Here is an 11,789-nt window from a genome sequence, read left to right on the forward strand (position 1 = left end):
TATTGTGTGCAGGCTATATGTGGTTAGGCTTTGGACCGATACATGCAAAAGGCTCGACTTAGAGCAGACCGCCCCAAATGGTAGCTTTAGCAAGTCGAACCAGACCGATTCGTCTATTAATTGGGCCATCCGGACCGGACCGGATCGGGCCAAGTCCGGTCATCTATCGTGACCCAAATCCTTCCCTCCTTCGCCTTACCTATCTCGATCGCTCTGCGCCTTGCGAGTGGAGCGGAAGAAGAGAGGCGGCGGCGGCGGCGGTCGATCCAATGGCGGCGGCGCTGTTGAAGCACAGAGCACCGGTGAGCCGAGGTGTTGGATTCCTCCTCCGATCGTTTGATGCCATAAGATCGCTCGGCGCAGCTTCTTTGCCCCCGTCGGGCGCGGAGGAGGCCGAGAAGCGGCCGAAGCGGAAGAAGAAGAAGAACCTCTTCGAGGTAGCGCAGTTCCTGCCTGACTGGGGAATCGGATACAAGATGGCCAAGACCCACTGGAGGGACGTCTGCTACGAGATCACTAAAATCAACTTATACAAGGTGGTCTCCTTCCTGTCTTCCCCACTCGACGCCCTCTTCCTCCCCTTTGTCGTTTCCCTTTTCCTCTTGCATTCGTTGTTGTTATCGTTGTTTTCTTATTTGTTCCTTTGCTTCTCTCTTGATTGATTCTTGACAGGATGGGCGGCATGGCAAAGCGTGGGGAATCAGGTACAAGGCCGGTGAGTTCGTATTGTTCTTGCTGCTCGAATTGTTTCATCGTCTTCTAATTCCATGTTCTCTTTCTCCATACATTCTTGGAGAATCATAGTGCTTCTTCCTCCGGTGAAAAGTTCTTGTTACAATTTTCGCTCGAAAAATGCCATTTTTATATCTGTCATCCGAGTAGGGAGCGAAGAATCGTCAACTGACCTCGTCCTGTGATTTCAGTCCTGGAAAGCAAGCTATACAAAAACAGCAGATAACAATAGGAACATAAGGAAAAAAGCCTGCTTTGTTCATCAAGCACCACAGCATACCTATTTATGGACCTTTTGTTTCTTTGTGACTGGTAATTTTTTGGTCCATGATCATAGTTGTTCTTAAGGATTTAAACGTACAAAGACATTGGATACTAAGGAGGTCTGTAGGCTAGTTTAGAATTTAGGGTTGAATGGTTTAGGAAGAATTAGAAATGTAGGATTTAGCAATTTTCCCCCTCATTGCATGTTCTATGTAAGATTAAGATTTTGGGAAATGTTAAAGAAGATCGATGAAGCGCTTGGGCATAATTCTTTCATTTGTTCTTGGACAAAAATGAAATTGTACCTATTTTGTGATATAAGTTCGGAGTGACATCCCAGGCAGTAAGTGATTCTAAAAGTTATCATTTCAAGACGGCTTACATCTGAAAGCCATAAAGAATATCTGTATTTTTGGACTAAAATCTCTTGCTTTTTTTTGCTTAGATTAATTCGAAGATGCTTCTGTGAGAAATTTAAGTAGCTTATGAAGTCTATCTTGTTTGGATTTGAAACGTATATTCGTCTTCCTCAAACCGGGAGGTATTGTTAGTTAGGCCATACCGGATTACATGCAGGAACTAATTGAATCACGAATGATAGCGGATTTGACCATTTTTGGCTTTATTGTAATCTCATCGTCGCTTACACCAAAATCTTCCTAAAATTGTAGTTTCCATAGTTAAAGCCCAAACTCAAAGATTTTAACTTATATGTATTTGTTTCTTAAAAAAATGAGTTAAGACAGAAAATGCATTTGGGTTCATCAGGTTACATTTGATGTTGACGTAGCCATTGGACGATTCCTGTCGATGTCTGGCATCTCGTAGGACAGGTGTTAGAATTGTTTTCACTAAGGTTTCTAATTTTAATTGCTTCACATTTCATTGTTCGCTTATGCTTTCATAAAGTTAATAACTCATAACCACTGTCATTAGTTGCATACTATAATGCATAAAAGTTCGCCTTGTTATTCTTTTTTTTTTTTCAAAAAGTTTTCCGAATCCAATGAGTGAGGTTTCTTTTGTTGAATTTCACGAAGAACATAATATTTGAGCCGCCTAAAGAGGCAGGGTTTTTAACGTGATTCTAATTCTGGTTTTAATTATTTCTGAAGTTCTACCTTCATCCCAAGTAAAATCTTTATAATTGCAAGAAGGCAAACTCATAGTAATAGCATCTCTATCTTTAAGTGAGAACTTAAAAGTCGTAAACTTACTTGGTACTTCGTCTTCTAAGATATCCGAAGGTAGGGATGAAGCTTTGTTTGCTATATTTTTTCTGCAAAATGGTATATTTCACTGAGCCTTTTCTCTTTTGGTGGTTAATACGGCTTGCGATTCTGTCGCATACCTTCTGTGGTTTCACAGAGGCACTATTTAATGGTATTGGCACATCACCATGATCTAGTCTGGTGCTCATTTGAATTTTGAAGTTAAGATGATGTGCATCCTTGATCCTTTGAATGTACCTGTTTTCATCAATTAGCAAAATTTGCAGGCTTACCGGCTGCTGATGCTCCTGTGAAGTTAAGTGGGGTTAATAAGCGCGGTTGGAAATATATCCTGGAATCCAAAAAGAAAATGGAAAAAAGCACCCCCAAGATCGAGGATCAAATTTCCGCTTGATGTGAGGTCATCTTAGTGCAGAATGGGTGTTCCCCGATATGTTGTTTTTGTGATCCACCCACCATTTGTCTCCTCCATGTTACGAATTCCTGATCATCTTTCCGTGATGGTTGTTACCTAAGAACAGAAGAAGTTTGTGTGGTTGCACAGACATGAACATTTTTGCTTCCTTCTGTTCTCTCTGTGATGTGTGTCGAGGCATGACCGCGCTTTCTTCTTGTACTCTGTTGTCTTTCCTGCACAAACTTACGAGTGCATATTTGAAGGGAGGTATGTTTCCCGAGTAGGTGGATGCAGACCTTTCTTCTATGTTCGACGCGATGCGTTCCTACATCATCTCTAGCCTTCTCTTGTTGGTGCTGTTCTCGTGCCGTCTTGGGTTAAGCTTCTCCTATCATTCTCCGTCGGAGTGTGTGCCCTTCAATCACCCATGTCGGTTGTGAACTACCTTACCCTCGCCGGCCTCCCTCAGAGCAGCCTACGTGAGGTTATTACCCTCCACCACCAGGGACTCCCTAAGACGGATACTACTCTAAACCGAACAACACACTGCCTGCACCTCCGCCGCTGAGTTGTCCACTACAGGAGTTGTCCACCACCACCATCATCGTCTTCACCAATCACATCATTGTCAAGATGTTGGTTAGGGTTTTTGGCATGCTGTGGTTCCATGAGCCTTGTATTATATGCATCCACCAAACCAAAAAACAGACGAAACTGTCATGCGTATCAAAAAGAATTTAAACAGTATTTTATTCCAGGAGTAATCACGATATAAAAATAAAATTAAAGGCTGTGCTTTAGAGATGGCATGAGGCAGAATCAAAAACCAAGTCCATTAAATTAAACAGGCAGGCAGCAGAATCAATGATTTGATTCACCAAATACAGAGCAACAAGGATTTTGGTCGTCCGTAAATTGAGCATTAGGTAACCCAAAAAACCAAATATGTATCAGATACCAAATAATACAAATGTTTGCACCTCACAAGAAGCTGAGAATGGTGAAGCTAGCTTTCAAGTAATTGGCCTTTGGCACATCCTTGAATGCTCCAAAGCACCGTCTTGTTGTCACCAGCATGTCATCTTCTTCAAAAAAATATGAACGATGTCATAAGCAAATCTGGATGTGTCAAGGTTGAACTTCACAAAGTCGAGGACAGCAGTGCACATGATATGTCGGTATCTCCAAGTAAGCTTGCAATTTGGTAGCAGAACAAGAAACACAAGATAAAATGTTATGTGTAGTCCAGGTAAATAATTTTTTGATAAGAGCCAAAAAAGTTTCCGTAAACAAATTACAGGGTGGAAGCAAACTTCAGGTTGGACTAATGAATATTATCACATGGTTGAAAAAGCAAACGTCAAAACGTTTGTCTAATTCAGAATCACAACATACATGATTTGGGCTAAGAGATTCATTTGCATCTCCATATATGATGGCAAACCCAAAAAAGCTGCAGTAAGTATTTACTCTGGAAGGTTAAGCTTGTGCAATTACCTACATGTTGTTCCCCTTCAAACTCAAATATTATCCTTTGATTAGTTTACATCTTGAATTTTCAAGGCCAGTTGACACCAGATCAATAGAAGTGATGATGCTAAGTGCCCATGAATAATCGATTTATCATCAAACGAGGTGTCTTGTGCATCAGTGGGCATGCTAGAGAGAGATGGAGTTACATGACAAAAGGAAATATGGCGTAAAACTGAGGCACGCATGTTTATTGTTTTTTCACATAAATGATGTCCAGAATAAGATAATGACAGTAAGATATGCGATAGCAGGCACCAAATTTTCAGAAAAGATTGCCAATTTTTAAATGCACTAGAAACAGTTTACTACAAACTTTTTACGGACCAGAGGATACGTCCAGAACAGCACGAAAGACTGCAAATACATTTAGAACATATATGTTAGTAAAACACCACAATACTGAAGAGGGAGAATACATGACAAAAGGAACAGATATTAAGACATGGCAAGCAAATTGAAATTGGGAGAAAAATAAAGCATGTGTAAATAACAATTTAGAAGCATGAAAACTCTTAGAATCTAATACCAGAACCATTACCTAGACAACAAAAGGTTGCATGCTAAACAAAATCGAAAAACAGCAATCTGAGACTTAGTCTAAACTTTCAACTACGCTAGTATCAACTTAGGCCAGTCTGAAATTTAGTCTAAACTTCGGCTAGGCAAGCAATCTCAACAACTTAGGCTAGCCTGAGACTTGGTCTAAACTCTTGACCAGGCAAGCAATCTCTATGCTCATGGTAGGGCATTACCGCCTTACCAAGTCCAGACATCAATGCTTATTTACAACATCAGTCATATTAAAATATAATTGCTTTCCAACTTGCATAGTAGGCCCTTGGTTGAAACCTCTAGTGAAGGCAGGTAGGACACCACAAGGATCATATACGATGGATGACTAAGACTTTGTAGTAACAGCTTATTGTTATCCTATGATTATGCGATGTTGCAAGCAAATTTTAAGAATTTATATTCAGCTTTCATTTTAATGTCTAATTTTGCACTCTTTTGCTTATCTATTGCTTTCTGCCGTTTCATACAATGAAGTAAGTAACCACTAACTTTTGCTGAAATTCTGGAAAACCATTTTTCGGAGTTGTTGGTTTTCTTATCATACAAACATCAGAAAACAAATTTTACAAGGGAAAAGAGTTTTGCCTTCCATGACATGAATTCAAAAACACACTAAGCAAAACAAAGCTTGTAGCAGCATCTCATGACTGGTAATGTGTAGCGTGTACCACAATATATTATAAATCTTGGTGGAGCAAACATATGTGGTTAATGATTTTTTTGTTAACAACAAAAGTATATCACGGTAAATTGTATTAAGGACCTTTTTCTCATAAATTTAGAAGAGCTGTTTTAGTACATCATGGTCCAGAAACAGATTCACAGCTAAACAGGAGTTAAGTTCTTACATGGGCATTAATTTGTAAAGCTTGAAGTCCCTAATTTTCCAAACTCAAAGGTAACATGGAATTGGCACCACTAACATATTGAGTCAAGAGTAAAAGCCACCATATACCTTGTTGATCTCTATGGTACTTCAGATATTACTAACTGGATACATTCATGTCATGAGGCCCAATAGATGATCTTTTGGAGCAAAAGACATGTCTACCATTAAGATGTCAGACTCAAACTTGGATGTAATTTTAAAACTCACAATGAAACAATATACCTAGCTTGGGGCAACAAACGGTTCACATATTCTAATAGCTATTAAGAGCAAGAAATTAGAAAAGAAGGAAACACTAAGACTAATGACATTTTATAGAAGCATACCATGAGGCCACCAAAAATCCCATCAAGAAAAATCCTGTTCCAAGAATCGAAGTATGTACAGACAGAAAATTTTGCTTGAGCTGCAAGACCGAAAGAAGCAGCTGCCATCGCTAAGAAATAAAAGATGAAGCCTGTTAAGCCCGTAAATCCCCATATTCCAGCAATCACTCCACCAATGATAGACAAGAAGGTTCGACTGCAGAAGAAATGTAAAAGAGCTCAGTCCACTAATTATCTTATTGCATGGTGAACAATACGGTGCACAAAGCAAACTACATCTAGACTTGCATCAGGACAAAATAGATTTTCTCCTTTGCCATCGCCAAAGGCGCTCGTTGGCAGGTTTTATGTGCATTGACAATATGTTCAAATAGACAACATGGCCAAAGTAAAAGAAACCAAACGAATAATTTTGTAGAATTTGCGCTTGAGACAGCCAGGCTTTCAGTCATCAGTCTGCTTCAAAAGTTTCTAGTCTTTCAAACACCACATATTAATGATAAAAACATATCAGTACAGTAAGACACTACTTACATCTACTTCTTCTACAAGTTTTGCTGATTAATTTTTCTTTTTTACGTTCACAAACAATTGGAAGCTGCATAGTATCTACTAATTATGCACAACTTCTCAAGAAACCCGATCTAAAGGTTTGCCATCACATTCATGAATTTTCTACCACCATTCGGGACACAGCTCCAATTTTGACACCACAGCCTACGTCGCTGACTTCTACTACGGCGCAAGAAAGCACAAAGAATGCCGAATAATTAAGGGGAAAAAGAACAAACATCTGGCGCTCATACAAAGCATCAGGACGAAAACAACACTCCATTCCATTTCAGCAATGGAGCAAGAATTCGGTCTTCCGAAGACCCGGAGGATCCACGGGAGCAAGCATGGCCACGAAGGGATTCGAGAGGGTCACCTGTAATAGATGGACTTAATGTTGCTCTGGAGGTTTTCGGCGTTAAAGATGGGCAGATCATCCTCCGCACCCCCCGAAGCTCCCCGATCTCCTTCTCCCGCCATTGCCGCTCCTCTATTCACCTTCACCTATTCCTATTACTATCAACAGTAGATCAACACCAAAAACATCCCACAAAAACTAGGGTTTGGTAGTGGCAAGGAAAGGAGAGAGAGAATTTCCATCATTAAGCCCAAACAAGTCCGAATCGACTAAATCACCCTTTCCAACCTCCACGACATCGTTCGCCTCCATGCGTTCGATCAAGATCTAACGGTGTATACGAGAGAACTCACGGTGGTTGTAGCAACAAATACGTCCTAAGATCTTCTTTCTTTTCCTCTCCCGCAGATCGTTGCCGAGCCGAGAGAGAGTGAGTGACGACTATGTCGGATCGCCGGGCGGGCTCTGTGCTGTGACACACCGATTAGGTAAAGATTAAGCAGCCGAGAGTTGCGGTCTATCTTTCTATCAATCAAAGAGAGATACTTGAAGAACATAAAGTTATTAAAATAGAGGTCGAAAGAAGCGAGGAAGTGACGATGAGTCCAGATAAACTTAGCTACCCAAATAGAATAAAGGTGGACTCGGAGGAATGCCACAAAGATATATCTACTGATCGTAAAAAAAATGAATACAGATACGAGACGACGGATAGTAGTATTAATTTCAGCTTAACTATTTTGACCAGTTATTTGAATCAAATGAAGTTATTAGTTATGCCCTCAACTAATTTCACATTGAAAATTGACAAGATTGAGATTGACTTATAAGGGTCTGATGAGTATACTACCATCAATAGAATTCATGATAGCCTTAGCTTCCTCTTCCGTTCATCCATTACCTTTAGATGATCATAACACTGCCTTGTAGGGATATTAGAGTTGCATTATTTCCTATGGATATGTTAAATAGCAATGAGAGTTATCTTTGAGTTGGTGAGTGGGGATTCTGAACAGTATTGAAACCATTTTGTTCTTTCTGTCTCTATTGCCGTTAGAACAGTAAAGCCAATTCTATCAAGTGCATTTTGAGCTGCTAGTGAAGACACAATCCATGAATTATCAGTCCATGAGTTTGAGAATCATCATTTACTTGAAGAAAGATCAGCTTCTTCTTCGCCCTCAACTGTATCATAAGTATTATTATATTATGAGAATGAGATTATGGATCATTTACTGTTGACATACTATCATGAGAATACTGTCTGTTCAAGACAGAGAATTACCTGAGACAGGTCTAATGTGACCATCATCCGATGCCATTACAGGTTGCCTGTTGTGCTTCCCTGACCTAATCATTTATTGTCGTCCTCTCGATCCGTATGCATTCGGTAGCTCTCACAAAGCAGGAGGACATCACCCAACTTCTTTCACCAGCCACAGAACCACCGGTGCAGAAGTAATTGGAGGTCGTCCGTCCGTCCCAGGAAATTATGGGGAACGCTCTTCCTTGTATGATTCGTCTTCTCAGGTGACCCAACAAAGACAACCGGATAAGGATATGCAGTGATTTCATCTTCGTCTTGCTGTTAACTGGTCACCCACTATCCAACACTTGCCCTTTGGGATCAAAGCCTGACGATACAAGAAAGTAGCAATGGAATTCGACTCGGTTGACGTTGGTTTCTTTCTGGACTGTTCCTACTTTCCTCCATTATTTATGCGTCGCCGAAGAGAGGCATCGAAGGAGAAGGAAAGCAAAGCTAAAAAGGAAGAAGAGGTTTACAGAGACAGACCACCAACACAAGCAGCGTCTTCTACATCAGTGGGGGGACAAATGAGGTGGCAATTGGAACGTCAACATCCCCTTTGGTGGCATGGATGGAATGGAAAGACCAAGAAGACATATTCTTGTTCGCCACCCACACATACGCATGCCGAATGCTATACCATCCTCCCTCTCCACCATATCGCCATCGCCCTCGGAGAGGTACTGGTGGCGGAGGAGAAGATAAGAAGACCATGGCTTGCTTGGTTCATCGACCTCGGAAGCTTATGCAACTTTCCCTGCTGGGGTTCCTGCTGCTTCCCTTCTTGTTTCTGGTCGTGCTGAAGCCGCGGTTGGATCCTTCCTCCCTCCGTAAGTCTCCTGCACGCACATACGCTCCTCTTCAGCCGGCCTGAATCGAAGTTCTCACGGTCGCCGGCCATCTCGTCTCTCTGCTTGTAGTGAGTTTGCAGGTCTCCGTGAGATCGAGTATACGAATCGAAGTGGTCGAAGAGAAGACAAGCAGTTCAGATGACCATGGTAAGCGAGCTGTTTATGCTGTAGTATTTTAGAGTTCTTGTTAATCTCGAGTGCAACAAGAAATCCTTCTTTCTTTCGCCCTTAGCAAACTGTGGCACAGTATAATGGAGCTGAGATATGAGATTAGAAATCAGAGGTAGACGTAGAAACCAAACAAATACGATCACAGTAAACTAGTTGTAATATGCCAACCCTTCTTTTGGCTGCACCTCCGAAGAGAGAGAGAGAGAGAGTTGCATATGAATGCCCCACTGGTGGCGTGACCATTTCGGCCTCTGCTGGAATGTGACTGCATCCCAATCCATTCATCGGTTTATCTTCTTATTGAAGCTTCGGTTCAACCAAAATGAAGAGGACACATTACTGATAGGGTCAACTCATGAACAGCTGAGTAAGATGCTCGAGCAATGGGAGGAGATTACGACGGCAGAGCAGCAGTCGTAATTACTGCGTATGGAGTCAAATTACCTATAAAATAGTAATTTATCAAAAAAATAAAAATTAATATATTTTTAAATCTGTTCATAAGAGATTTTGATTTCCGTTTCAGAAATAATGATCAATCAAATCAATATTTCAATAAGAAATATATTGTGTAGTGAGGAAGAGAAGAGAGCTATGTGTGAGTAGCAATCAACATCTTATCTTATACTCTTCATAGCACACTAAATCGCTGCAATTACTTGTTCTCTCTGTCTTACTTGCAGATGATAAAATGATGGACATGCCAAATGCTTTAGAATCACAACCGGAAGAGAAGAAATCAGTATCATGTCAGTCCTTTCTTTCTCTTTTCTTCGGCCTTCAATTTTGATGTCTTACCTCCAATCGCACGCAGACGCAGCAGAAATGGTGCAACCTCTTCCTCCTCCTCCTCCTCCTCCTCCGCCGCCCCTTCAGCAAAATCACAATGAGACAGAAATAGGTAATTGATTTCTTGGTCAATCTACAGAGCAATTTCCGAGAAATCATTGTTTTCGATTGCTGCAGAGAGTGCTGCAGTGATACGAATACCAAATGCCACCAAAGTTGAGGAAGAAGCCACACGTTACTCTGCAGCAGGTAAGTCCGTAATCCCACTTGCACACTGTGCTCGAGATTCTGACTTCTTCTTCTTCCCTGAAGCGCAGCAGTTCCCAGCAGCAAGATTTGGTGCGACTTCTCTCAGCGCCGATCGGACACCTGCACCCTGCATGGTGACGTGAGGGTGCTCGGCTCCTCCGTTCTCTTGGTGAAGACGTCCGCCGATGCCTCGTCGGAGGAGACGACATGGCGGATCAAGCCATACGCCCGGAAGTGGGAAACGCCCGTCATGGAACTCATCAGGGAGCTGCCCATCAGGGTTGCTTCGGAAGCCTCGGAGACCCCGAACTGCACCGCTCGTCACGCCGTCCCTGCCGTCGTCTTCTCCACAGGTGGATTCTCGGGGAAGAACTTCTTCCACGACTTCAGCGACGTCCTCATCCCTCTCTTCATCACGTCTCGCCGATACCACGGCGAGGTCCAGTTCCTGGTGACCAACTTCAATCCTCGTTGGATCAACCGGTACGAGGCCATACTGAAGCGGCTGTCGAACTACGAGGTCGTCGATATGGACCGAGACGACCGGGTGCGTTGCTTTCGGAACGCTCACGTTGGGCTGATGAGTCACAGCGAGCTCGTCATCGACCCTGCCAAAGCCCCAAACAACTACTCCATGGCCGACTTCAGAGAGCTCCTGAGGTCCTGCTTCTCTTTGAGGAGGAAGTCGGTGAGGGTGGGCGGCAGCAGCAAGCCGAGGCTTCTGCTCATGCTTCGCAAGGGGTCGCGGTCGTTGACCAACAAAAGGGAGGTCGTGTCGGTGGCTCGAAGGTTGGGTTACAGAGTCGTGGTCGCCGGGCCGGAGCAGACGAAGAACTTGTCGCGGTTCGCGGCGGTGGTCAACTCCTGCGACGTGATGGTGGGGGTTCACGGGGCGGGGCTGACCAACATGATCTTCCTGCCGGCAAACGCGACGCTGATCCAGATAATCCCATGGGGCGGGCTGAGGTACGCCTGCAACCATGACTACGGGGATCCCACCGCGGCCATGGGCATCAGGTACTCGGAGTACGAGGTGAGGCAGGAAGAGAGCTCGCTGGTGAAGCAGTATCCGAGAGACCATCCGGTGTTCACGGACCCTCAGTCGATACACAGGCAAGGTTGGAACGCTCTGTGGTCCGTCTTCCTCGACAGGCAGAGCATAAAGCTGGACGTAAGAAGGTTTAGGGGCGTACTGCAGGAAACGATTCGGTCCCTCCCGCGTTAGAAGAAGATTGGCTTCGATTCGTGATTCGTTGGGGTGTGGTGATGCGTAGACAAACTGTACCAACAATTACTTTCAGGAATATTATGCTACAAGCGGTGAATACGAAGTACGACATACTCTTTTATCATTTATATTTCTCCCAAAACATATTTTGATCGATCACGTGCCGAATACAATTTATTTTGAGAGAATACCACGTGATGAACACATGGACGATATACTCTTTACCATTTATATTTCTCCCAAAATATATTTTAATCTCAAATATGAAGTACGACATCTAATTCATTTAACATATTAATTCATTTAAGACAAAAAGCATAAGATGATAATTACCTC

General features: G+C 42.6%; 3 protein-coding genes across 10 annotated transcripts; 2 read left to right on the forward strand and 1 right to left on the reverse strand.

Moving 5' to 3' along the window:
• The first annotated feature begins 190 nt into the window (after positions 1 to 190).
• LOC103993910 (uncharacterized) lies at positions 191 to 2,791 on the forward strand. Its single transcript, XM_009414149.3, has 3 exons — positions 191 to 536; positions 673 to 715; positions 2,495 to 2,791. Exons 1-3 carry the CDS (start codon positions 270 to 272, stop codon positions 2,620 to 2,622), a joined length of 438 nt encoding a protein of 145 aa, XP_009412424.1. The 5' UTR covers positions 191 to 269; the 3' UTR covers positions 2,623 to 2,791.
• A 650-nt stretch (positions 2,792 to 3,441) lies between these two features.
• Positions 3,442 to 8,280, reverse strand: LOC135645887 (uncharacterized). Of its 6 annotated transcripts, XM_065164764.1 has the most exons (6): positions 8,142 to 8,280; positions 7,210 to 7,326; positions 6,875 to 7,008; positions 5,947 to 6,142; positions 4,483 to 4,512; positions 3,442 to 3,818 (listed from the first exon to the last, which is right to left on the reverse strand). In XM_065164764.1, exons 3-6 carry the CDS (start codon positions 6,976 to 6,978, stop codon positions 3,693 to 3,695), a joined length of 456 nt encoding a protein of 151 aa, XP_065020836.1. In that variant the 5' UTR covers positions 6,979 to 7,008; positions 7,210 to 7,326; positions 8,142 to 8,280; the 3' UTR covers positions 3,442 to 3,692. The 6 variants fall into 6 exon arrangements, with proteins under 6 accessions (XP_065020836.1, XP_065020840.1, XP_065020841.1 ...); XM_065164768.1 differs by having other exon boundaries at positions 3,442 to 3,744; positions 4,493 to 4,512; positions 6,875 to 7,326; XM_065164769.1 differs by having other exon boundaries at positions 3,442 to 3,707; positions 6,875 to 7,326.
• A 456-nt stretch (positions 8,281 to 8,736) lies between these two features.
• Positions 8,737 to 11,577, forward strand: LOC135645886 (beta-1,2-xylosyltransferase XYXT1-like). 3 transcript variants are annotated; one of them, XM_065164761.1, is made up of 6 exons: positions 8,737 to 8,995; positions 9,086 to 9,163; positions 9,871 to 9,936; positions 10,002 to 10,088; positions 10,154 to 10,225; positions 10,294 to 11,577. In XM_065164761.1, the coding sequence occupies exons 1-6, from the start codon at positions 8,737 to 8,739 to the stop codon at positions 11,448 to 11,450; spliced, it is 1,719 nt and encodes a 572-aa protein (XP_065020833.1). In that variant the 3' UTR covers positions 11,451 to 11,577. The 3 variants fall into 3 exon arrangements, with proteins under 3 accessions (XP_065020833.1, XP_065020834.1, XP_065020835.1); XM_065164762.1 differs by having other exon boundaries at positions 10,297 to 11,577; XM_065164763.1 differs by having other exon boundaries at positions 10,008 to 10,088.
• Positions 11,578 to 11,789: the final 212 nt, after the last annotated feature.

This window comes from Musa acuminata, chromosome BXJ3-8 (genome assembly GCF_036884655.1).
Source record: "Musa acuminata AAA Group cultivar baxijiao chromosome BXJ3-8, Cavendish_Baxijiao_AAA, whole genome shotgun sequence".
Lineage (NCBI taxonomy): Eukaryota > Viridiplantae > Streptophyta > Magnoliopsida > Zingiberales > Musaceae > Musa > Musa acuminata.